Raw genomic sequence first — 26,612 nt, forward strand, 5'->3', positions numbered from 1 at the left:
ATGCATGGTGTCATTAATTCTCTTCCAAAACCTATCACGGAATTTGCATTTTGTTTTTGTTTTGTCCTTGACATACATTTCCTAGAGTAAATGGTTTCTCTCCAGAATCCTGTCAGATTTTTTTTGGAGTCACTGCTTGTCTCTCTCAGGTGAGAATATAATCATTCTAAAGAAATGTAACTTAAAATATTTACATTTCTGTACTTTTGTATTTTGATTCATGTGTTCCTAATCTTTGTACATGTATTATTGCTTTTCTTCTTTGTACAATAGGTGAAATACTATCTGAGCAGCATATGACTAAATATATAATTGGACATCACATGTGGGGATCCACAGATCATTCAACACTTAGAATAAAAGGGAAATAATTTATATGGCATTCATCACTATAGAATGTAGAGTGCAGCAGGCAGGAATTATGTGCCTTTTATTTTTACATTTTTTACACTTCTTATTTTGGGGTTGCTTTTGTTTAGCTTGTTATCCAGGCACTAAGCAGGAAAACATTGCAGAATAACTGGCTACCGTGATCATACCTATTTTTCTGTGCACTAATACTCTATTGGATGTTCCACACCTAAAATTTCAGAAAGGCGAGGCTCCAGGCCTGAAAAATTGCTGAAGTGAACTCTGTGAGCATTCCTATTGAAATCTGTGTGCGAACAGGTGCCTTCACTCTTTAAATTGTGCTGTTGCTGTCAGAAAAATGTAAATTTTCTGTTGCAAATGAATGACTGTACAGGTTTACCTGGCACATCAGACAGAATAGAATGTAACTTTCTTCATACGTTGTTAACGTGGTCTTCTGGTTTTAATTCTGTTTTACTTTTTGTTAGTGCCTTCATCCCTAATAGACATTAATAGTTTAAATTAACCTACCTTCATCCTTTAAAATCTGAAAAATATTGAAGTTGGGATTTTTTTTAAGGCTGCTGGTGGTGTTTTGGTCATTATAATTGCATACAATGCTTAGGAATTTGGTGTCTATTTCCTTAAATAATCAAAAAATGTTTGTCATTATTTAATGGTATTCCATAGTTTGGAGAGTGTTGATGCACATAAAGTCCATAAAACAGTACTAAGAGTGGTGTTTTTGCGTAGCTAGTTCTGCAAAGTAATGGTTGAAGCTAAATACACAGGTTTTCTTGAATGATTGTACAAGACTTGATATCAGTTGGACCTCTTGGTCTTGGCACCCTTGGGACAAGACTGGTCCTGGCATGAGGGAGCTGGCCTGATCGGGGAGATCAGTTTCTGCCCCTCTGCCAATGGACACCAGACTCGCCTGATCCGTCTGTGGACACTGCTGGCCTTTCCTCTGGGATCCGTGCTCCTGGCTAAACTTTGCTGTGGGACCTGGCTGCCAGACTGGCTCTCCTCACCGATGCCAGCAAGGATCTGCTGCCAGCCCCAGCCACTGGCATCCATGTCCCCGGCTGGGCTCTGATGCTGGCCCCACACTTACCATAGGCTCCATGCCTCTGGCTGGGCTCCAATGCTGGCCTCAGTCACTGGGCTCATGCCCCCAGCTGGGCAACAATCCCAGCCCTGGCCTCTGGGCTCCATGCCCCTGACTGGGTTGCAGTGTCGCCCCAGTTCCCGTTCTGTACCCCTGCTGGGCACTAGCCTCCACACCCCCAAGATCCTGATCCTTGCAGGGCTCTGATGTTGCCCTAGTCCCTGTTGCACCCTGGGCCCTCAGCTCCCAGCTTGTCTCTCAGCAGCCAAAACCCAGGGCTCTCTGATTCAGAGGCTTGATGGTCCAGCCACATCCCTAATCCTTTCAGCCCAGGAGTGTTGCTGGGCAAGAGAGTCCCAGATAAGAGAGCTTTCACTTGTATTTGCATTTTAGTTCTGTAGTTGTTAGTAGTTTTCTGCAGAATATAATACTTAAATTTCAGGTTAGCAAATGTGAAGAACATTTCCTAAAGTAAGTTTACATTGTATGGGTTAAGGAGTTGTCCTTCTTTTTTTTTTCTGTTTTGTTTTGTAAACTGTGATACTAATCCTTTATTTAAAAATAGAGGGAAGTAGAATACTAATCAAATTGTTAAACAGTATTTTACAAGCTATAATAATTTTGAAGCAAAAGAAGTGTTATTGCGTAAATCTAAAAGGTTTATTTTCAACTTCTTATTAGATTTCATCTGAAGACCGAAGTGTGCTGTGGGCTTTGATGACATTTTATGGAGGGGATTGCCAGCTGAGTCTCAATAATAAGTGTACTCATTTGATTGTTCCTGAGCCAAAGGGGGTAAGAGTTTATTACATGCATGGTCTTTCCTGGTGCAGTTCTCATTTGCTTCTGAATAATCAAACAGTTTTCACTCTTCCTCAAGTTGTTTAGCACCTCAAATTGCTTGCTGGATTTGAACAGCTGAACTCATCATGTTAGTGCATTGCAGCTAATTTTTTCATATGTATTTCCCTTTCAGCTTTGAGCTTGATTAATCCAGAAGGTATCCCAGTCTCAAGTTATGTATTTCTGTTCTGATTACAACTGCATAAAAATTTTAGACGTCAGCTAATTATTTGATAAATAAGTGGCTTTACAGTTGCCTCCCTAGTTGCTCATGTACACCATAAATAGTGCATATGTAATTTATAATTACTTTACAGCATTTGTGAAGAAAAATTAAATGGCTTTAGTAGTAATACTGTAAAACCACATATTGACTATGATCTTATTACTTGACTATCACTGAAATACCGTACATTTTGTTGATATTTTAGGGGAGTATAGGGAGAAGAATCTCAGAGGAAACCATAAATAATAAAATCCCAGAAGGATTTTCCTTTTGAAGGAAGATTAAGGGCTGTTTTGTCCCATTAAGTACTGCACCATAGTTTAATTAACAATACTGAGCATTTACACAGCATTTTTAATATTCAGAGTACTTTGCAAACCCTAACTAACCTTCAGATTAACTAATTGATATTATCTTTATACAGGTAGTGAAACTGAATAATAGAGGCTAAGGGATTTGCCAAAAACGGCCTATGGAGACAATATTGGAACAAAGTCTAAGGGAAAAATCGGATTTAGGTTTGCAACTTCAGCTACATTAATTACATAGCTAAAGTCCATGAGCCTTAATTCAGGCTTCGACACTGTCTCCACTAAGGGAAGCAGACAGCCTGTGCTCCCATTGACTTTCCTTCTCCTAAGGGGCAGGAATACTGTGGTTGATGGGAGCACCCTATAAATTTGATTTCACACATCCTCACGAGCTGCGCTATAGTGAACTCCAAAAGATAGATGGTGGCAGGGACAATCTTCTCTGTTGTATAGATGTATCCTTAGAAATGCTCTGGTTATGGCATTTCCAGTGTAAGATCTTATTTTTCTGGGGAAAAATCCTTTTGTCTTTGTTCTCAAATCATAATTAAATGATTTTAAACAAATCAAAAAGAACAAACTACAGAGTATTCCACTTTGAACATTTCTAGTTACTTTTGTAGTGGATGCAGCAAGATTTCTTTGGTTTTTGTTTTGTACTTTGGTAACTTAGGCACTGCGCTTTCAAGTACTTAAGCGCATGCTTGGCACTATGGATGTGAATAGTCTAAAAAATCTGTGATGTTAAACTCTCTCCAGAAAATAATACAGAGGCTTACTGAACTGGGGTCTAAAAAGTATACTTGTCATGTAGACATTTATTAATTTCAGAAATTTTTGATTGAGGAATAAACTTTTTTAGAAATGCTTGTAGAAGACTTAGTGTCTGTATGCATTACATTGATTTAATTTACTCCCATCCTCTCACCAAAGTGAAATCTTTGGGCTTCTTGTGGCGGAAAGAAAAGGGGTTCCTATTGATCGTGTGCAGGAATCCTAGCATTTCCCCCTCTTCTTCCCACCCAACAACGTAAATAAGACTAAAATATTACATAAACCAGTACAGTTTAATTGCTTCCAGTACATACGTGATAATGGTATTCAGAACATATGTTGAATGATTCAGAAGTCTTTAAATGACTGATATTTTGGTGCCAGAAGGAACGGGGGTGAATAAGGCTTCACGGAGATCGTTTGGGTCAGATATATGTGTAGCAAAGGGTGGCATGTGAGGTGTCTGTCAAGAGGCAGTAATTCACTGGGCAGCATGATCATTGATAATCATTGTGGAATGTATGTAAGGATAGTATTTAAGGAGTTATTTTTCTGTACTAGAAATTGGCTGTCTTGTTCTTATCAAATCGGAGACAGTGGCCAAATATATTCAATGAGGCAATCTTGAGAGTAAACATTTCAAGGGAAGGCTGGAGATAGATAATTGTGATGAGGATTATTTAAAAAAAAAAACAAACCCCAAAACAACCCCCTTGATTTATAGGATGAGGCAATGTGTGAAATTAGTTGAGAAAGAGAGACCAAAATGAGTGAAGGGAAAGAATCTTGGCAGAAACAGAGAACTTGCTAGAGAAGTGGAGGTATGTGAAGCAAAATGATAGTATCAAACTTGAGTACTTCATTCTCTGCAAGTTGATAAAACAACAAAGGAGGACATTGAGAAGTCCTCAAATGAAAGATTCTTAAAGGCATCTGAAGATTGCAGAAGATTCAAAAATTGTTAAAGGGAATCGATGCTGTACAGGTTAACGCTGACATTCCCTTCTCTGTGATGACTGTGGGCAGTTTGGAGTTGCTTTCTATACCATAGACGTTTCAGATAGCCAGAGAGCTCAATTCCTTCACAGTCCGACCTTCCCTTCCTACACATGTTGGGACGCTAAACTTCATCTGAGCAGCAGCTTTGAGATTTTTGGTGCCAACCAGAGGCAAGCTGGCAACAATATCATGCCGATTGACATCGCTTTAGCATCAGAACCTGCTCAGAACCCTCCCACCGTGGTACTAGGAAACCGTTACGCTGTTCTTGATACAGGAGACAAAGAATCGCCCCGAACAGCAGAGGAGAAGCTTCATACCCCCAAGGCTGGGAAGTCTGCTGCCACCACTGTGAGGAGGAAATGTAGAGTAGTGGTGGTCGGGGACTCTCTTCTGAGGGGGACGGAGGCGCCCATCTGTCGCCCTGACATTTCATCTAGGGACGTATGCTGCCTGCCGGGGGCATGTATCCGAGATGTTACGGAGGCGTTGTCGAGGATTATCCGGTCCTCTGACTACTGTCCCATGCTTCTCATCCATGTGGGCACTAATGATACTGCGAGGTGTGATGCTAAGCAGGTCAAGAGTGACTTCAGGGCTCTGGGGGTACAGGTGAGGGAGTTTGGGGTGCAGGTAGTATTCTCCTCAATCCTGCCTGTCAGTGGTAGGGGCCCATGCAGAGACAGATGCATCCTAGAGGTGAATGCCTGGCTTCAAAGATGGTGTTGCCAGGAAGGCTTTGTCTTCGTCGACCATTCACCTTTCGAGGAGGGGAAAGGCCGTATTTGGACACAGACTGGCTAACCTAGTGAGGAGGACTTTAAACTAGGTTTGCTGGGGACAGGGGAGCAAAGTCCGCAGGTAAGTGGAGAACATGGAAACCTGGGAGATATGTCAGAAATGGGAAGCAGCATGGGAAACAATGTCAGAGTAAACAGAGGGTCAGGGCAAAACGGGGAGGCAAGATCAAATCAATATGTTAGATGCCTGTATACAAATGCAAGAAGTATGGTAATAAGCAGGAAAAGCTGGAAGTGCTAATAAATCTATGACATCGTTGGCATCACGGAAACTTGGTGGGATAATACACATGATTGAAATGTTGGTATTGAAGGGTACAGCCTGCTTAGGAAGGACAGACAGGGAAGAAAGGGGGGAGATGTTGCCTTATATATTAAAAATGTGCACACTTGGACTGAGGTGGAGATGGACGTGGGAGATGGAAGTGTTGAGAGTCTCTGGGTTAGACTAAGAGGGGTAAAAAGCAAGGGTGATGTCCTGCTAGGAGTCTACTACAGGCCGCCTACCCAGGTAGAAGAGGTGGGATGAGTCTTTTTTTAAACAACTAACAAAGTCATGCAGGGCCCCAGATATGGTGGTGATGGGTGACTTCAACTGTCTGGATATATGTTGGGAAACTAATAGCGGGGCACAGACTATCCAGTAAGTTCTTGGGTTGCATTGGAGACAGTTTTTTATTCCAAAAGGTTGAAAAAGCTACCGGGGAGAAGCTGTTCTAGATTTGATTTTAACAAATAGGAAGGAATTGGTAGAGAATTTAAAAGTGGAAGGCGGCTTGGGTGAAAGTGATCATGAAATCATAGAGTTCACAATTCTAAGGAAGGGAAGAAGGGAAGACAGCAAAATAGAGATAATAGACTTCAGTAGGGAAGATTTTGGTAAATTCAGAGAGCTGGTAGGTAAGGTCCCGTTGGAAGCAAAACTGAGGGGAAAAACAGCTGAGGATAGTTGGCAGTTTTTCAAAGGGACATTATTAAGGGCCCAAAAGCAAGCTATTCCGCTGCATAGGATAGATAGAAAATATGGCAAAAATGGCAAAAAACTGCCTTAGCTTAACCAGGAGATCTTGCATAATCTCAAAATAAAAAAGGAATTGTATAAAAAATGGAAACAAGGACAAATTACAAAGGGTGAATACAGGCAAACAACACAAGAATGCAGGAGCAAGATTAGAAAGGCTAAGGCGCAAAATGGGCTCAAACTAGCTACAGGCATAAAGGGAAACAAGAAAGCTTTTTATAAATACATTAGAAACAAGAGGAAGACCAGGGACAGGGTAGGGCCATTGCTCAGTGAGAAGGCAGAAACAGTAACAGAGAACTTGGAAATGGCAGAGATGCTTAATGACGTTTTTGTTTTGGTCTTCACTGAGAAGTCTGATGAAGGAATGCCTAACATAGTGAATGCTAATGGGAAAGGGATAGGGTTAGAATTTGAAATTAAAAAAGAACAGGTTAAAAATCACATAGAAAAATTAGATGTCTGCAAGTCACCAGGGCCTGATGAAATTCATCCTAGAATACTCAAGGAGCTGATAGAGGAGATATCTGAGCCTTTATCTATCATCTCTGGAAAATCATGGGAGACGGGAGAGATTCCAGAAAACTGGAAAAGGGCAAATATAGTGCCCATCTATAAAAAGGGCAGTAAGAATAACCCAGGAAACTACAGTCCAGTCAGCTTAACTTCTGTGCCAGGAAAGATAATGGAGCAGGTAATTTAAAGAAATCATCTGCAAGTACTTGGAAGGTGGTAAGGTGATAGGGAACAGCCGGCATGGATTTGTAAAGAACAAATCATGTCAAACTAATCTGATATCTTTCTTTGATAGGATAACGAGCCTTGTGGATAGGGGAGAAGCAGTAAATGTGGTATACCTAGACATTAGTAAAGCATTTGATACTGTCTCACATGATATTCTTATAAAAAAACTAGGCAAATACAATTTAGATGAGGCTACTATAAGGCGGGTGCATGACTGGCTGGATAACCGTACTCAGAGAGTAGTTCTTAATGGTTCTCAATCATGCTGGAAAAGTATTAACAAGTGGGGTTCCGCAGGGGTCTGTGTTAGGACCGGGTCTGTTCAATGTCTTCATCAATGATTTAGATATTGGCATAGAAAGTGCGCTTATTAAATTTGCAGATGATACCAAGCTGGGAGGGGTTGCAACTGCTTTGGAGGATAGGGTCAAAATTCAAAATGATCTGGATAAATTGGAGAAATGGTCTGAGGTAAACAGGATGAAGTTTAATAAGGACAAATGCAAAGTGCTCCACTTGGGAAGGAACAGTCAGTTTCACACATACAGAATGGGGAGAGACTGTCTAGGAATGGCTGTAGAAGAGAGGGATCTAGGGGTTATAGTGGACCACAAGCTAAATATGAGTCAACAGTGTGATGCAAAAAAAGCAAACATGATTCTGGGATGCATTAACAGGTGAGTTGTGAACAAGACACGAGAAGTCATTCTTCCATTCTACTCTGCGCTGGTTAGGTCTCAGCTGGAGTATTGTGTCCAGTTCTGGGCACTGCAGTTCAAGAAAAATGTGGAGAACTGAGAGGGTCCAGAAAAGAGCAACAAGAATGATTAAAGGTCTAGAGAATGAGACCTATGAAGAAAGGCTGAAAAAATTTGACTTGTTTAGTTTGGAAAAGAGAAGATTGAGGGATTTTCAGGTATCTAAAAGGGTGTCGTAAGGAGGAGGGAGAAAACTTGTTCTTTTTGGCCTCTGAGGATAGAACAAGAGGCAATGGACTTAAACTGCAGCAAGGGAGGTTTAGGTTAGACATAAGGAAAAAGTTCCCAACTGTCAGGGTGGTCAAACAGTGGAATAAATTGCCAAGGGAGCTTGTGGAATCTCCACCGCTGGAGATATTTAAGAGCAGGGTAGATAGATGTGTTTCAGGGATGGTTGTCTATCAGATACTTGGTCCTGCCACTGGGGCAGGGTTCTGTACCTGATGGCTTCTCGAGGTCCCTTCCAGTCTTAGTATTCTATGATTCTATTATTCAGTCACCAGTACCCTCTGCCAGGGTAGGGCAGGGAAGTCGCACTAGTCCTCCAGTTTCAGGTACTGTTCCTGTGTAATAGTGGGCACAACTTCTAAATGTGCAGCTTACAGTGAGTCTGCTGAGTTGGATGCAGAATCCTGGAGGTGAATCAAGCACAGTCAAAGGTCCTGGTCTAATAGAGACAGACAGCAGTTCTATCCAGCACCAGGGCCTGCACAGTGGCAGGTTCCAGCCCAGTGGCCTTTGTGGATTCACAGGGTGTTCCGTCAGAGCCAGGGCCAAAGTCCAGGGTCCTATTCTTGTAGGTGGTTATTAGTGACCTCAGAATCCTACGTGCCTCTGGCACCTGGGTTCAGGACCAGCTGAATTACACCAACCACTGCACTGGCCATAATGCCTGAAAACCCAGCACTGCTTAATCCCTTCAGTGCAAGGGCAGTGAGCAGGACCTGTTCTCTCGCAGGGCCTTGTCCTGATCCTCGTCTGATGAGGCAGTGGCAAAAACTTTGATGGCCCCCACACTAGAGGACAGAGTGGCCCAAAACCTGGGGGTCTCAGTAACCTTTTCATCCCAAACATTGGTTCCAGTGGGGGATATTTGAGTCCTGTCTAGTCTCTTGTGTTGCCCTGCCATGTATAAAAACTGTCCAGGAGACCCTGAGGACACTCTGATAGACCCCCTGCTCCCCCAGCCCCTTGCCAGCAATGGTGAAGAGAACGGTACTTAAAACATTTGTTCTTTCCAAGGGATTTGAATGTTTTATACTCCTCCCACACACACTAGCTCCCCTAGGCATAATGGCAGCAAATGAGTGGAGGCACTAGGGACACCAGGGCCCACCCCCTAAAAAACTGTGAGATAAAGCTGGACCTCTTTGACAGAAAAATTTGTGCCACAATGGGACTCAGTGCTGAATTTCAAACCACCGGGCTGTCATGAGTAAATAAATTCATGCAGGGCTATGGTGAAATTAATGGAGCTTCTGCCAGAGGACTCCAGGACTCATTGGTAGAGCATGGTAAACTGGTGGCTGGCATATTGTTCCTGACAGCCCTGGACATGGCTGATTTGGCTGCCCCCACCATTAATTCTGGGGTGGCCATTCAGAGGGACTCCCTGGCATCAGGGCTCCCATATGATGTCCAACAGACCATGTAGGACCTCTTGTTTGAGGCTTCAGTCCTCTATTTAGAGAAAACTGACTTGAGGCTTCATAACATCCAGGACTCCGGGGCCACCTTCAAGCTCCTTGGCCTGCATTCTCTAGCAATGTAGCAGAGGCACTTCAAGCTGCAACCTCCACTATATAACCCGTAGGGCAGTGAGGAGTCTTCTAGGATGTGTAACAGGAAGAGTAAAAGGAGGCCTCCCCCACATCGGGTGAGAGCTTTGAGCAGAGGGTGTAGCCCTCAGGCCAAAAGCAGAACTTTCAAAGAAACACCTAGTGGTGACACACCAGGCCAAGTCTGGATCCATCTTTCCTTATCCTCTTGTGCCAGCTATCCCATTTTTACATTGTTTGGGCCCAAATCACATCGAATTAATATGTATTCTTTGTGGTAGAAACTGGATATTCCCTCCAGTTCTTGACTCTCCTACCCTTTCACCCACTTTCATCAGCCCTCTTCAGGGACTCTTCCTACAAGCAACTTTTCATGCAAGACATGCACACTAGCATACACTTCTAATGGTGGGGGCAGTGAAACAGGTCCCTGAGGAGCTGAAGTGCAAGGGGTTCTATTCTTGATGTTAATACTGGAAGTTATAGACAACCTCAGGGCCATTCTGCATTTTTGAGACCTCAGCAAGTTCATAAAAGGCTGAATTTCTGTATGGTCTCTTTGTTTCCATTCTCCTTTCCTTGGATCCAGGGGACTTGTATGCCACACTCGACTTGGATGATGCTTATTGTCATATTTCAATAACGTGGTGCCACAGAAGGTACCTCAGGTTTATGATGCAGCACAATCATTATCATACATAAGCCGTGTCTACATGTGCACGCTACTTCGAAGTAATGGCACTAACTTCGAAATAGCGCCCGTCACGGCTACACGCGCCGGGCGCTATTTCGAAGTTAACTTTGACGTTAGGCGGCGAGATGTCGAAGTCGCTAACTCCATGAGGGGATAGGAATAGCGCCCTACTTCAACGTTCAATGTCGAAGTAGGGACCATGTAGTCGTTGCGCGTCCCGCAACTTCGAAATAGCGGGGTCCGCCATGGCGACCATCAGCTGAGGGGTTGAGAGACGCTCTCTCTCTAGCCCCTGCGGGGCTCTATGGTCACCGTGGGCAGCAGCCCTTAGCCCAGGGCTTCTGGCTGCTGCTGCGGCAGCTGGGGATCCATGCTGCAGGCACAGGGTCTGCAACCAGTTGTCGGCTCTGTGTATTTTGTGTTGTTTAGTGCAACTGTGTCTGGGAGGGGCCCTTTAAGGGAGCGGCTTGCTGTTGAGTCCGCCCTGTGACCCTGTCTGCAGCTGTTCCTGGCACCCTTATTTCGATGTGTGCTACTTTGGCATGTAGACGTTCCCTCGCAGCGCCTATTTCAATGTGGTGCCGCGCAACGTCGAAGTTGAACATCGATGTTGCCAGCCCTGGAGGACGTGTAGACGTTATTCATCGAAATAGCCTATTTCGATGTTGCTAGATGTAGGCTTCACATGTAGACGTAGCCATAGTTCTTCTTTTTGACATGTCATCGGCTCCTTGAGTGTTTAACAAGTGCATGGCTTAATTCTTGCGCAGGCACCAAGTGCAGGTGTTTCCATACCTCAACGATTGTCTGATAAAGGGCTGCTCCATAGTGCAAGTGGAGGTGCATGTGAGCTTGTATAGAGTTACTTTTGAAGACCTGAGCCTTCTATCACATATACAGAAATCAACTCTATCCCCTGTTCATTGCATGGTGTTTATAGGGGTGGTGCTGGACTCCTCACAGACAAGCACATAACTCCCAGAGTCACATTTCCAGATAAGTTCTCAGGCAGTTCACTATCACCACAGCAAGTTATTGTCTAAAGTTACTTGGTTACATGACCGGTTGCACCTTTGTAAAACAGCATGCCAGACTGATGCTCCAGCCTTTTCAGGTGTATCTAGCCCCAGTGTGTCATCTACTCAGACAGTCTGGACAAAGGTACCAGTTCTCACATGCAAAACAAAGAACAGACATCCACCACTTCAACCTCAGTTCAAATCCATCGCATCTGCAGAGGGATCTGTCTTCTCCTGTGGCCTGGGAAGTACTGACTCCCATGGCTCTGCCAAATGACTCACTCAGGGGTGGTCAAACTCCATTGTCTCCCTGGAAGATGTTTACTCTGCCTGCTCCTTGCCCTGCTGTCATCTCAGTTCCATCTTTATTCAGAGACATCACCATTCCACAGAGAAAGTTCTTGAAAGGACACAAAGCTGCTCTCCTTCGCAACATGCTATCCCACACCACTCCCACAGGAAAATAATTAATTTTAACAAGACTGTTAAGTTTCGTGTTCCTTTACTGATTCCCTGTCATCTTGCCATCATTGTTTGGATGTTGTCTTGCCCAGTTTCTGATAAGTAGGTGGGTTTAACAGCAGACAAGTGACTCCTGGAAATTACCCACTATGTCTATCTGAGTTTCTGGTGATCCCTAACTACAAACCTCCCACCAGTTCATTTTCAAGGCCCAATCTCACAAGGAAATTCTGTATCAAGAAATGGAATTTCTTCTTCACCTCAGAACTGTAGAGCTCTACCTCAGCATCAAGGGAAAACAATTCTGTTTAGTCCTTCAAAGAACAGAGGAGTGAGACTGATTCTTAGTATGCATCGACTAAATATAGTTACGTATAAGTTAAAATTCTGCATGGTCACACTAGCATCAATAATTTTCTCTCAGTATGCAATCATAAGGACTCTTCACGGATGGTAAGTTGGATTTGAATAGTGGACCTTCAGATCCCCAGCACAAACCTCTAATTCTTAAGTGTTATTCAGATTTGTCAAATAGGATTTGTGAGGCTTTATGACTGAGACTTGGTTCTGCTCTGTTAGAGACCTAATTCCTGTTCTGAACTCTGCCTTCTACAATTCCACAGTTACCTTATTTGTCAAATCAGTGTTGTTGAGGAGAGCCAATACTAAGAAAGGAGCGCAAGCCTAAATTGTACAGAAAAATATGAACACCATTGAGGAGAATAGATCAATTTTGAATTTGTGGTCCAGGCTTCCAGCTCAATGCACTTATCTCTAGCCTGTGCTGAGGTATGGAACTATGGCTATTAGCTGAGATGGGCAGGAATGGTTTGCCAGAAGTTTGGAGTGACGATTGCCTGGTCTGTTCATTCCACCTGGCTTTGACTGTTGTTTGAAGGCAAAATATTGGGCTAGATGGACCTTTGGCTTGACCAGTGTGGCCATTCTTATGTACTAACCATTAGTAAAATATGGTACATTTGAAAATTACATTTGAAAATTACAGTACCCCAGCCGATAGGGTACTGTCCTGCCACAGTTCACCTGCCTCGCTGGGTGCGTGAGGCTTAAGGTTCCTGAACCTGACAAGTGACTGAAATTTGGGCACCAGACAAACCAATAAGAAAATCAACAAGAAATGAGAAACATCAACAATTTAAGCTTGCTTACTGGAATGTGCGGACCATGCTGACCAGCTTGACTGAAGATCTTCAGGCCATCAGTGACACCCGAAAGACCGCTGTCATCAACGAGGAACTGAAGAGGCTCCGAGTTGATATCGCTGCTCTGCAAGAGACGCGACTCGCAGATTCGGGATCTCTAAAGGAAAAGGACTACACCTTTTTCGGCAGGGTAAAACCCAAGAAGAACCCAGAGAGCATGGTGTTGGCTTTGCTGTCAGAAACACCCTTCTGCAAATTGTGGAATTAGTCATGGGCAGATCAGAAAGACTTCTGCGGATCATGCTTCAAACTTGCGCCGGTCCCATCCACCTGATCAGCGCTTATGCTCCAACCCTGTACGCCACACCAGAAGTAAAAGACAAGTTCTATGACGTGCTTAGTGCTGCTGTAGTGCAAATACCTGCTCGTGAACAATTGTACATCTTGGGTGACTTCAGTGCAAGAGTTGGAGCTGATTGGGCCTCTTGGCCTTCCTTCTTAGGACACTTCGATGTGGGAAAAATGAATGACAATGGACAGCGTCTCCTTGAACTGTGCACGTACCACAATCTGTGCATCACAAACACATTCTTCCAAACGAAGCCACAGTGCAGAGTGTCATGGAGACACCCACGCTCGAAGTACTGGCATCAACTAGACGTGGTCATCACTAGGTGTAATAACCTCAAAAACATCCTTCTGACACGCAGCTATCATAGTGTTGACTGTGATACAGATCACTCACTAGTTTGCTCCAAGCTCAAGCTGAGACCCAAAGAGCTGTACCGCTCTAAACCTGCTGGAAGGCCCCACATTGACGCCAGAAAGACGGCAAACTCGGAGAAAGCTGAAAAGTTCAGAGAGACCCTCCAGGAAAATCTGCTCAGTGGCCCTGGGGGCGCCGATGAGACATCCAAATGGCAACATCTGAGGGATACAGTTTACAACACGGCCTTGTCGGCGTTTGGAAGAAGAGCTAGAAACACGAACGACTGGTTCAAAGCTAACTCCGATGAGATGATTCCAGTCATTGAAAAGAAGCATGCTGCACTCCTGGAGTACAAATGCTCACCGAGCCAGAGTACCCAGCAAGCACTTAGAGCAGCCAGAAGAACAGTACAGCAGGCAGCCAGGCGCTGTGCCAACAACCACTGGCTCCAGCTATGCAGCAGCATCCAGACCTCTGCTGACTTTGGTAATCTCAGAGGAGTGTACGAGGGTGTGAAGAAGGCATTAGGACCCACCCAGAATAAAATGGCATCTCCTAAAATCCAAATCTGGTGAAGTCATCGCTGACAAAGCCAAACAGATGGAGCACTGGGTTGAGCACTACTCCAAACTGTACTCACGCGAGAACATTGTGGTTGATGCAGCCCTCGATGCCGTCGAGCTCCTACCAGTAATGGACGAACTGGATCAAGAACTGACTGTGGATGAACTGAAGAGAGCCATCGACAGCATTGCAGCAGGAAAGGCCCTGGGCCAGGATGGTATACCACCAGAGGTAATCAAGTGTGCTGCGGACACACTCCTGGAACCCCTACATGAGCTACTGTGCCTGTGCTGGAATGAGGGTGAGGTTCCACAGGATATGCGTGACGCTAACATTGTAATGTTGTATAAGAACAAAGGAGACAGAAGCAACTGCAAGAACTACTGTGGAATGTCCCTCCTAAGCGTCACTGGTAAACTGTTCACTTGCGTCATCTTTGGCAGACTCCAGAAGATTGCTGAGAGGGTGTACCCCGAATCGCAGTGCGGATTCCGGGCAGAGAGGTGTACCGTTGACATGGTCTCCTCTCTAAGGCAGCTGCAGGAGAAGTGCAGGGAGCAGAGGAAGCCACTCTACATAGCCTTCATCGACCTGACCAAGGCCTTTGAGTTGGTCAGCAGGGATGGTCTGTTCAAACTGCTCCACAAGATAGGCTGTCCTCCATGGTTACTCAAGATGATCCAGTCGTTCCACGAAGACAGAGGAACCATCCAGTATGATGGCGCATTATCGGATGCTTTCAGAATCAGGAGCGGTGTCAAACAAGGGTGCGTGCTTGCTCCGACATTGTTCAGGATCTTCTTTGCACTCCTCCTGAAGCATGCTTTTGGATCTTCAACAGAGGGCATCTTGCTGCACACAAGATCTGATGGGAAACTGTTTAACCTTGCAAGGCTGAAAGCTAAGTCTAAGGTGTGGGAAGTCCTCATCAGAGACATGCTGTTCTCAGATGATGCTGCTGTCGTGTCTCACACAGAATTACCAGCTTCAAAAATTGCTGGATCAGTTCTCCAAAGCGTGCAAGGACTTTGGGCTTACCATCAGCCTAAAGAAGACAAACGTACTCAGTCAGGATGTTGCTGAATCCCCATCAATCAGCATTGACAACTATACGTTAGAGGTCGTCCACGAGTTCGTTTACCTTAGGTCCACCATCACTGACACCCTGTCATTGGACACTGAGCTAAATAGGAGGATCGGAAAAGCGGCCACAACTCTGTCCAGACTCAGCAAAAGAGTGTGGAATAACAAGCTGTACACTCACACCAAAATGCAAGTCTACAGAGCCTGCATCCTCAGCACCCTCCTTTATGGCAGCGAGACTGGGACCCTGTATGCCCGCCAGGAAAAGACGCTGAACGTCTTCCACTTGCGCTGTCTCAGGCGCATCCTTGGAATATCATGGAAGGACAGAGTGACCAACACCGCCATCCTCGAGCAAGCTGGAATCCCAGCCATGCACACCCTCCTCAGGCAGCATCGGCTCCGCTGGCTTGGCCACGTCCACAGACTGAATGATGGAAGAATTCCAAAAGACATCCTGTATGGTGAGCTAGCCTCTGCCAAAAGACCTCCCGGACACCACCAGTTGCGCTACAAAGATGTCTGCAAGAGAGACCTCAGAGAGGTAGACATCGAGCTGGACAACTGGGAAGAACTAGCAGACAGCAGCAGATGGAGGCAGGGGTTACACAAGAGCCTTCAGAAGGGCGAGATGAAGATCAGACAGCTAGCAGAGAAGCGAGTGCACAGAAAGCACAATAAGGACTTGCTAGACACCCACCACATCTGCAAGAGATGCAGCAAGGACTGTCACTCTCGTGTGGGTCTTCATAGTCACAGTAGACGCTGTAAATGAAGTCCTCAATTGAAACTATAAAGGGCGCGATCCATAGTCTATGCAGACTGAAGGATGCCTACTGATTTGAAAATTACGTATGCCCCAGAAACAATTGTTCTGGCTTCTGCTTTTGGAAGGGGAGATCTGAGAGGCTGAGGATAACACAGTAGCACATTTATTTAGTGTATTGTAAAATGTAATTTAAGTGCTTTAAGCAGTAGGTTATTTCCACCACTTCCCTTGGAATGCCATTCCACTGTCAAGTAGATTGCATTTTGAGGAATTTGTGTGTGAATGTTCTCTATTTTCATCTGTGTATTCTTTTCAGGGATCCTTCAGATACTCAGGATCTTATGTCCTTTTAGTCTGCACTGTTAACTCCACAAATCAGAACCATAGAATAAGTATTCAGGGAGAGTTTTTGAAGAAGAGGCTTCTATTTTGTAGTTGTAATTTTGTGGAGGTACCAATTAAGTTGCACGAGTATCTAAATGACTTAAATTTCTCCCAGGAGAGTTATTTGCAGTTAGATCCTGGTACTCTGTGTCCCATGAGGGTTTTTTGGTTTTGTTTGTTTTTTTATTTTTGAGTGTTATGTGAGAATGATCAGAAAGGAAAAAGAGATGCCTTAATATCTTAAATTTGCCTGCTGTTGCTTATGCCTCCCCTGGCTCAGGTCAAAGTGCTGACATTGTGGCCCATCTTTGTTGTAGGAAGACTAGTGAATTTAATCTTAACAGTTCACACATCCCAGAGAATAAAGCATGCTGACTAATAACAGCATTACACCTGAATACAGCAGCTTCCTGCACAATGTGACAGTCCTGCTGATTTGAACTGTTTTATTGGCTGTAGACAATAGCATGTCTGTTGCTTAAATCTGTGGGAGGAAGTGTGGTGCTGTTTAGAGCCTCATTATGGATTTGTCCAAAGGTTTTTATTACACATTGTGACCCTTAGTTCAGATTTGGTTAATTTATAGATTCAGTATGTTCTTAAAAAAACTTGCTAGTTTGTTTTTATGCTGCACAACCACTAGCAGATAATGTGTCACCTTACCAATTTCTAATGTGACTTTTAAATTTATTTTGTACTATACCTCATGGGAAGCAGCTCAGCACACTGCCATTCCCCCAGATTTATGGGCATGGGGGGCAGGGGCGGGTTGGGGAATGTCAGCATGGAGGGCCACTTCCTTCTCCATACCACAGCTGTTTCTGGATAACAACTCCGGTTCCTGAATTAGTGAAGGAAGAACAGCTGAAGAACTCTAGTAATGGTGTACACCAGTGTATCTGTAATGTGAAAGTACTCATTATTTTTGTATATGTACAGACATAAAGCAATTAAGTTAGTGCTGGACTGCTTTATAAAGCCTAACAGCCATTGTTATATATTGGTGATTTCATTTACCTAAATATAATATAATGCTTAAATTCAGTTTTATTTGAATGAACACATTTATGATTCAAGTATTGGATTCTTCCATTAGTATTAAACTGAGTATTGAGTAATTGGCATTTTCAACTCAGACATACCAGATTTTGGTTTACTTCAGTGTTTTCTTACGGTGATGCTGATGTTAATGCTTGTCCACTGATACAGTAGGATCAGTGTCTGTTTTCCTTAACTCATGGAGAACTAGGTTCGAGTGACATTTATTTCAGTTAAATTTGGTCTTTCTTGATGTGTTATATATTAATCTTATTAAACTGGGTTACCATATGTTATACTGCACTGCTTTATAAAACATTATGGAATACATAATGTGCCTGTCACAGCTTAGCTTTTAGCTGTTGTCCTCCTTTCCATTTAGAAGGGCTCATCACTACATACAAAAAAAAATCAATTTATGAACAAAAAAAGAAATTATTCTGTATAAGAGAGGAGAAATATGTTTTTAGAGTTGACAGTGGTACCTAATTAAGGAGCTTTTTTATATTATTGCAGTGCTCCAGTTATGCTTCTGTGAACCTGCAGTTACTGATAACTATAAAGTATTTACCTTTGGCAGTTGAAAATTCTTATGTTGTCTCTCAATCCAGAGGTGAAATATTTTAAGTTTGAAATATGTTTGGTCAAGTTATGATTGGTCAGGAGTGCAAATGTTTAAAAAATTGTTCAGATTATCATTGGGGCTTGAGAACAAAAAATGGGGCTAGCTTTTAAAATCTGGTTTTGATTTAGTTCTTAATGCAAGTTCCTTGTTTGAAGGAATTATATTGTATTTTGTTACACGCTTTTATTGTGTGGGGCCATAAAACGTTTTAACTTGCTATTATTTCAGGTGAATATCAAACTCTGATAACTAAATATTTGGCCAGTGACTGCTGAGATTTAGGGCTTGTCTACACTGCAGCGGTGCCCTTGGAGCTGCCCTAGTTTAGCACTTCAGTTTAGACACTCACTATGTCAGTGGTAGTCCATTTCCACAAGAGGCAGTTGCTAGGCTGTGGGAAGTATTCTTCCATTGACCTACCTCTGTCTACATTGGAGGATAGCTTGACTTTACTATGCCATTCAGAGTGTGGATTTTTCACAACCCTCAGTGACATAGCTTGGTTAACCTAATATTTTAGTATGACCAAGGCCACATTGTTAAGAGCAGTTCTTGGATAGTCACCACTCAGTACCACTTCTTAGTAAGAATTGTATTTTATTTTAAAATGTCACTGTTACAGGTATTGATAACAGTTTTAAAGCTTGTGGCATTACAAACTAATAGCATGGCATTTATTAAAGTATATCCATAGGTGAATAAAAATTACAGAAGTTAACAGTAGGTTGCAACTGAAAGAGTAAGTATCAGTTGACTGAAAGCGTTTGTCTTACTTGAGTTAATATGGCTGATTGCTTCTTTCGTTGTTCTTAGTTTGGGTTTTGTTAAAATGTAATTTGTAAACATCCAGTTATTGCTGTTTTAGGGATTCCATCGTAGTAGTGTATGCTATGACACCAAGATAGAGGTTGATAGTGATGGTGTCAGTGAATTATCTGTGAAGTCATTCCGTGCTAATCTTTATTCATTTCACTAGAAAAAATAAATTTGTCTAGTTGTGTGTGGGAGGGGGTTTGTAATGTATTTTATTTACACATTTCTTATGTCAAATTTACATATTTCTTATGTCACATTCACAGGAAAAATATGAATGTGCTTGTAAACGAGAGAGCATTAAAATTGTGACACCTGATTGGGTACTAGATTCTATATCTGATAAAGCTAAAAAAGAAGAGATATCCTATCATCCCCGGCTAATTATATATGAGGAAGAGGAAGAGGAGGAGGAGGAGGAAGAGGCAGAAAATGAAGAACAAGATTCTCAAAATGAAGCTAGTACCGATGAAAAATTATCAAGCCCTGCATCATCTCGAGAAGGATCACCTTTGGGTGATCAGGCTTTTTCACCAAAATCTGTTAGTGCTGATAAAACAAAAGGGGAATTGATGTTTGATGATTCTTCAGATTCGTCTCCTGAAAAACAAGAAACAAATTTGAACTGGACAACAGCTGAAGTCCCACAGACAGCTGCAGCAAAGCGCAGGTTGCCTCAAGGCAAGGACTCTGGGTTAATTAATTTATGTGCCAATGTTCCACCAGTACCTGGCAATATTTTGCCTCCAGAAATCAGAAGTAATATAATGGCTTCTGTTCAAGGTAACCAAGGCTCCGATCGACCAGAAGTGATGGCTACATGGAATCCAGCAGTACGGACATTAAGAAATATTACTAATAGTGCTGATATTCAGCAAACTAATAGACCATCAAATGTAGCACATGTAAGTGTTGAATTTTCAGTTTACAAAATATTGGATTAATATTTTTAAGAATTTTATTTCCTTTTTGAAATCTTCAGAATATGAAATAGAAGGGTAAAAGTTTTTCCAAGTTATATATACTAGTACTGCTTACTCCCTGTGCTCTGAATGGAGTACAGTAATCCCCCAGTAGGCACAATTTCAGTTTGCCCTTAACTCACATTAACGTGAGTTAAGTGCAAATTGAAAGTGCCCAAGCCCCTGGCTCCTCCCGCAGCTGGGTGAAGCAGGGTAGAAGTCCTGTGGCAGCGGTTGTGTGCCCACTGGGCTTTCCCAGCCGGCAGGCAGACAGCAGCTCTAGCAGGGCTTCTCCCCTCCTTCCCCCACTGGGGAGAAGCCCTGTGACAGTGTCTGTCTGCCTACCAGGCTCCCCAGCTGGGGGAGCCAGGGAGAAGCCGCACCTGACTGAGGCAACCCCAGAGGAGACAGGCTGCTCCATGGTTCCCGGCTCCCCTCTCTAACTTACATGAAATTCAAGTTATGTGAGGGTACGCAGGAATTCAACCCTCACATAACTTGGGGGACTGCTCTATAGGTCCTCTACAAGTCTCCTCCACTTCACCCTGTTTTGGGACAAAACTTCTAGCTGACTCCAGGGTACCCCAGTTGTTGTCCTTCAGTCTCAGTAGATCTCCATGTTGTCCGAGGTCTTCCTCTTTTGTGGATTCCATCTGAGAGCTTGATGAACTATGATGGATTACAGTTTTCTGAGAGTGTGACCTAGCTATTGTAAAAGTAAAAATGTGTGGACTAATAGATTAGAGTGATACTACAAAAAGCAGTATTTAACTTCAGCATTTGATACTGAGATTCATATTATGCAATTTTATTGTCAGGAGCACAAAGTGATTAACAGTCTTCAAGCAAGATTGCCCATGTTATTAAACCAAACTTTTCCTTCAGTACTTTTATTCAGTGCAATAAACTGATGTGTTCTATATTCAGAAAATTTCAAGTTCATGGTTCTTCTAGACAGCTGCAGCTCAACTTTTATTGTGTTTGGTACTACTGAATAATGTTAGATTTCTGTATAGTACAATTAACATATAGTTGCACAAGTTCTATCTCCTCTGCAATCCATATTGCTTTGGCGTAAAGTAGTTATGGATAATCTTATTTCTTCTAGAATAAAATATGAAATGAGTAGTCATAGATTTAAATAGACACAGTAGTTCAGAGAGTGACGAGATAGCCATGTTAGTCTGTATTATACCAAAAAAAAAAAAAAAAAGGTAGTCATATAGCACTTTAAAGACTAACAAAATAATTTATTAGGTGATGAGCTTTCATGGGACAGACCCTCTTCTCCAGTCTGTTCTGGTAAGGCTATGATCTGAAGAAGTGGGTCTATCCCATGAAAGCTCATCACCTAATAAATTATTTTGTTGGTCTTCATAGTGCTACAACTGCTTTTTTTGTTTTGGTAGAGTTCAGAGAGTGTGTGTTGAAAGGATGAGTGTAGGGAAGAGCAAGTTGCTGGTGAATTTATTTAACTTATTGACAATGCATTTTATTGAGATAATAGTACTAATGCACTGACTTGACTGTGCAACATTTGACCCATGGGTAAAAATTTCATATGTCCATAAGCAGACCCTGCGTTTGTTAACTTAGGCTTTGAGCATTTACACATTTGTAACGCTGGTTCTAAAACTAAGGCTCCAGAGGCTACCCTGCATTATACAGGCCTGAATCCAATCACCTATGTCCCAGACTAATTAGTGCCTTGGCAAAATGTGGCTGCTTTAGTCTTTTGCTTATGGTGCAGAGTGGGAAAATTTGATTGCCTACCAAACTTAACTATCCAGAACACAAAGAAAGTCATCACATGGAATTGTGGGATAATTTTGGCAAACATCCATAGTGTAAGTCCCATGGAGCTGCGTCTGCTTTATGGAGTGGTAGGGCTTGACCCTTGACTCTCATTTGAACACTTCAACCTAGTGGAGTCCTGGGACCTTGAGTCTGACTCCTGGTTTAGCACGATTTGTATGTAGACAAATGGAAGCTTAGGCTTGAGCCTGGGTTTGAACCCTTGGCTCACAATGCCATGCAGACATACCCCAAGTGACCTCAGAGCCTCATCCCCTTTTCAGAAATGGTTTAGTCATCCAGGAAGCTAAATCACATTGAAAGCTCCCCTGTGCCTAAGTCCATTTTGAAAATGGGACATGCACACCTAGGTCACTTTGGCACTTGTGAGAGTTTTACCTCATATCTGGAAATGTATCCTTTGCTACATGTTCTGTACAGATGTCACAGCCCTATAGAGCTTACAGTTGAAAAGACATGACGTGACAGTGGACAAAGAACAAATGGGAAGGGGTTGAGTAACCACTGTAATTTTTGTTGTTTTTTATATTGGACATAGTATCAGATATTTTCAGGTGCTAAAGAACTAAATAAGAAAGCTGGGAAAATGGATAGTTTATCATCTTAATTTGCCATAGAATCATAGAAGAGTAGGACTGGAAGGGACCTCGAGAGGCCATCGAGTCCAGCTCCCTGCCCTCATGGCAGGATCAAGCACTTTCTAGACCATCCCTGAAAGCCATCTATCTAACCTCTTCTTAAATATCTCCAGTGATGGAGATTCTACCACCTCCCTTGGCAATTCGTTCCAGTGTTTGATCACCCTGACAGTTAGGAACTTTATCCTAATGTCCAACCTGAACCTCCCCTGCTGCAATTTAAGTCCATTGCCTCTTGTTCTCTTTAAGTACAATTTATTTTCAGAATCACTTTTAGATTCTTCTCACAAAGATTTCAATTTTTGAAAGACTTTTATGATATATATAGATTAGTAGTTCATGGAGACTGCTGTATATTCCTGTAGCTTTTTGAAACTGATTATTAATATTAAAGTATATACTCTTTTAGTGTACATTTTGATATTAATGACAGTTTGCATTTTTCCCTTTTTTCCATTCCTGTACTGTTTTAAAAACAAAAATATGTAATATGGCTGTGTCTACACTGGAGAGTTCTGTCGACAGATGGGGGTTTCTGTCTGTTGACAGAGTACTATCAACATGCGTGGTGTCTACACTTGCATTCCTCTTTCAAAAGAGGTATGCAAATGAGGTGAACAAAAATGCACACGATCTACCAAATATGCAAATTTATACCATATTTGCATTTTTATTTACCTCATTTGCATACCTCTTTCGAAAGAGGAATGCAAGCATAGACACACCCTGTAAGTCCAGTGCAGACACTTCTGTCTACAGAGAGGGCTTCCAGTTGCCAAGCTGCCATTCTGCTTTCTGTCACCAGAGGGCAGTGCACCCTGTCAGTTCTTTGTTGACAGAGAAAGTTGTATGTGTAGCAACCTGTCGACAGAGGTTCTGTCAGGATTCCTCTGTGAACAGTAACTTTTGTCAACAGATGATTCTAGTGTAGACATACAATATACGTAATATATATGGTATCTGAGTTTCTTTTAAGAATGAAGCAATCTTTCTTGATTGCGAACTGCAAAGTAAAGATGAAAATTAAGCCCTAAAAGTATATATGACTGTTGCTATTTGCTTAGACAAACTACATTAAAAACAGATTCCCTCATACTCTTAGTAACTTTTAAACTCTTTTAAAAAGGACATATCAAAATAGTTTCTCATGATATCAGAACATTGTGATTGCAGTGCAACTGCTAGTGTTCATGCTTTTACAGAATGATCCATTTTGGGATGTCCACAAAAAATTCTACCATCTGCCATGTACATTTTTTGGAATGGAAAAAGTAGCATGTGCTGAATTCCTCTTCTGAAAAAAGTCTATATAGCTGGGACTTTCTTCCCAAATTTTTGGAGTTATTTACACTTTGATGTTTTTACTGTTTAAGCTGTTTAAAGTGTAATTATTCCCTTAAATAGGCTCTTTACATTTCTGGATACTGTTGTAGTAATGATGTAATAACACATCTAAAGCTACGTCTACACGTGAAGCCTACTTCGAAGTAGCCTATTTTGATGTGGAGACATCGAAATAGGCTATTTCGATGAATAACATCTACACGTCCTCCACGGCTGGCAACGTCAATGTTCAACATCGACGTTGCGCAGCACCACATCGAAATAGGTGCTGCGAGGGAACGTCTACACGCCAAAGTAGCACACATCGAAATAGGGATGCCAGGCACAGCTGCAGACAGAGTCACAGGGCGGACTAGCGCTTCCGGGGCAACAGCTAGCTGCTCCCTTAAAGGGCCCCTCCCAGACACACTCAGCCTGCACAGCACGCGGTCTGAAGAGCCATAGGCACGCAGACCTTGGGCGACGCAGTCATGGACCCCCAGGAGCAGCAGCCAGAGGTCCACCCAGCCCTCCCTGCAGGAGCAGGGCTCGCCCTGATCCATGCCATGCGGGAGGCAGCTGAGCACCTCCTTGCCACACCGGAGGAGGAGCGGCCTGCAGGGGAGCAGGACTCAACCCCCAACCGTGCAGCACCCCAACCCCCCCCCCCGCCTCACACGCCAGCGGCTGTGGAGCTACCCCACCAGCACCGACTGGTGGGAGCGGCTGGTGCTTGAGGAGTGGGACGACGACCGCTGGCTCAGGAACTTCAGGATGAGCCGGCAGACATTTATGGAGCTGTGCCAGTGGCTCACCCCCGCACTCAGGCACCAGGACACCGCCATGCGGCGTGCCCTCCCAGTGGAGAAATGGGTCAGCATTGCTGCCTGGAAGCTGGCCACTCCAGACAGCTACCGATCGTTGGGACAGCAGTTTGGCGTTGGCAAGGCCACCGTCGGGGCTGTCCTCATGGAGGTAAGAGGACCCACGGGGGAGGGGAGGGGAGGGCAGTGGGGCCCGGGCAGGGCAGGGCCACGCACACCCTGCTCACCCCTCATTGGTGCTCTCCCATGTGCTTTCCCTGCAGGTCGTGCGTGCGGTCAACACCCTGCTCCTCCACAGGCTCGTGAGGCTGGGGGACCCGGATGCCGACATCGTGGGCTTTGCCACCCTGGGCTTCCCCAATTGCTTCGGGGCTCTGGATGGGACTCGCATCCCCATCCGCACCCCGCAACACAGTGGAGGATGCTACATAAACCGCAAGGGCTACCACTCAGTGGTCCTCCAGGCCTTGGTGGACAGCCGGGGCCATTTCCAGGATGTTTATGTGGGCTGGCCTGGCAGCACCCACGACGCCCGGGTTTTCCGGAACTCGGGCCTGTGCCGCCGGCTGGAGGCGGGGACCTACATCCCCCAGCGGGAGATCCCTGTGGGGGACACCACCATGCCCCTCTGCGTCATCACAGATGCGGCATACCCCCTCCGGCCCTGGCTCATGCACCCGTACACGGGCCATCTCTCTGCTAGCCAGGAGCGCTTCAACCGGCGCCTGAACCACGCGTGCCAGGTGGTGGAGCGCTCATTTGGCTGCCTCAGAGGGCGCTGGAGATGTCTCCTCACCCGCCTGGATGCGGGCCCCACCAACATCCCCCAGATTGTGTAGGGCGCAGCAGGCACCCACAATCTGGTGGAGAGCAAGGGGGAGGCCTTTTTTTCAGGGCTGGGCTGTGGAGGCCGACAGGGCCCACGTGCAGCCACCCGCTGCCCCCAGTCGCCAGGTGGACCCCGAAGGGACCCAGGTCCGGGAGGCCCTGTGGGCCCACTTCGATGAGGCTGCGGGGTGAACTCTGCCAGGCCCCCCACTGTCCCACCCCTTCCTCCACAACACTCCCTGCCCCTACGCCCACACCACGGAGCACCCAACAGCACACCACCCCCCACTTCTCCTGGACAAATAAAAGCACGCAGTTGTTGGTAAAATGAAACTGGTTTTCTTTGAACTGTTTTTTTAACTAACAACAACAAACTATATACAAGACCTTCTAACTAAACTATTATATAATTGAATAATAAAAAAGTTTGCATATATTATATGTACAAAAAACAGAAAACCAGGGATTACAAGGAAGGGGAGAACTATTTACAGTGCGGGGGGATGGGGCAAACGGGGGGCACAAATAAATAAGTCCCAAAACTATATACAAGTGGGGGGCCACGTCCTAGGCCCCACGCCCCTATAGTCCGACACTGGGGGTGGGTGGCCGGGAGCCCCGCGACCTCCGGCTGCCGACAATGGATGGCCAGCAGCTGGGGGTCCGTTGCCAGCCTGTGGTGTTGCTGGGTCCGCCGTCTTGCCCACCGTGGGGCCGGTCGGTCCTCCGCCGAGGGGCTTGCCTGAAGCGATGGCCCCAGAGGGGTTTCCGGGACCACTGAAGCCTCGCCGGCGCTCTCCGCTCCTTCCGATGGTGCAGCTGCGGAACACAGGAGGGGGGGAAGAAGAGTGGAGACAGGCGTTAGTGTGGGCCCCGAGCCGTGGCCCTTGTCCCCCCACCCCTGTGCTGCAGGTTCCCGATCCCCGTCCCCGGGAGATGCTGCTGTGATGGGGTTCCTGGGTCCCCCTGCACTGCACCCCGTCCCCTGGCGGGAGTGACTCTCACTTCACTCAGCAGGGTCTGACAGGAGAGGTTTCTTAGGCCACAGATACCCAGTTTCTCCCAGGAGTGACAGTACAGCAGTCAGAGACAGTCCTTCCAACCCGTCCTGGGGAGAATACCCCAAGGGGTGCCCCTCTGGGGTGTAGCTTTCCCCCTCCTCAGGCTGGCTGCCTTCCAGCTC

The 26,612-nt window shown here is 44.5% G+C and overlaps 1 protein-coding gene across 4 annotated transcripts in view; it reads left to right on the forward strand.

The window, feature by feature from the left end:
• The window catches only part of PAXIP1 (PAX interacting protein 1), a 75,056-nt gene that overhangs the window by 17,283 nt on the left and 31,161 nt on the right, over nucleotides 1-26,612 (forward strand). For 3 of the 4 annotated variants that reach the window (XR_012644079.1, XM_074985086.1, XM_074985084.1), the window contains exons 4-6: nucleotides 86-149; nucleotides 2,144-2,257; nucleotides 19,306-19,944. Coding sequence is in view for 3 of the 4 variants with exons in the window: in XM_074985086.1 (XP_074841187.1) it covers nucleotides 86-149; nucleotides 2,144-2,257; nucleotides 19,306-19,944 (817 nt within the window). In the remaining variant the exon portion in view is untranslated. The remainder of the gene's footprint in view (nucleotides 1-85; nucleotides 150-2,143; nucleotides 2,258-19,305; nucleotides 19,945-26,612) is intronic. The other variant, XM_074985085.1, reaches the window with a different exon arrangement.

This window comes from Carettochelys insculpta, chromosome 2 (genome assembly GCF_033958435.1).
Source record: "Carettochelys insculpta isolate YL-2023 chromosome 2, ASM3395843v1, whole genome shotgun sequence".
NCBI lineage: Eukaryota > Metazoa > Chordata > Testudines > Carettochelyidae > Carettochelys > Carettochelys insculpta.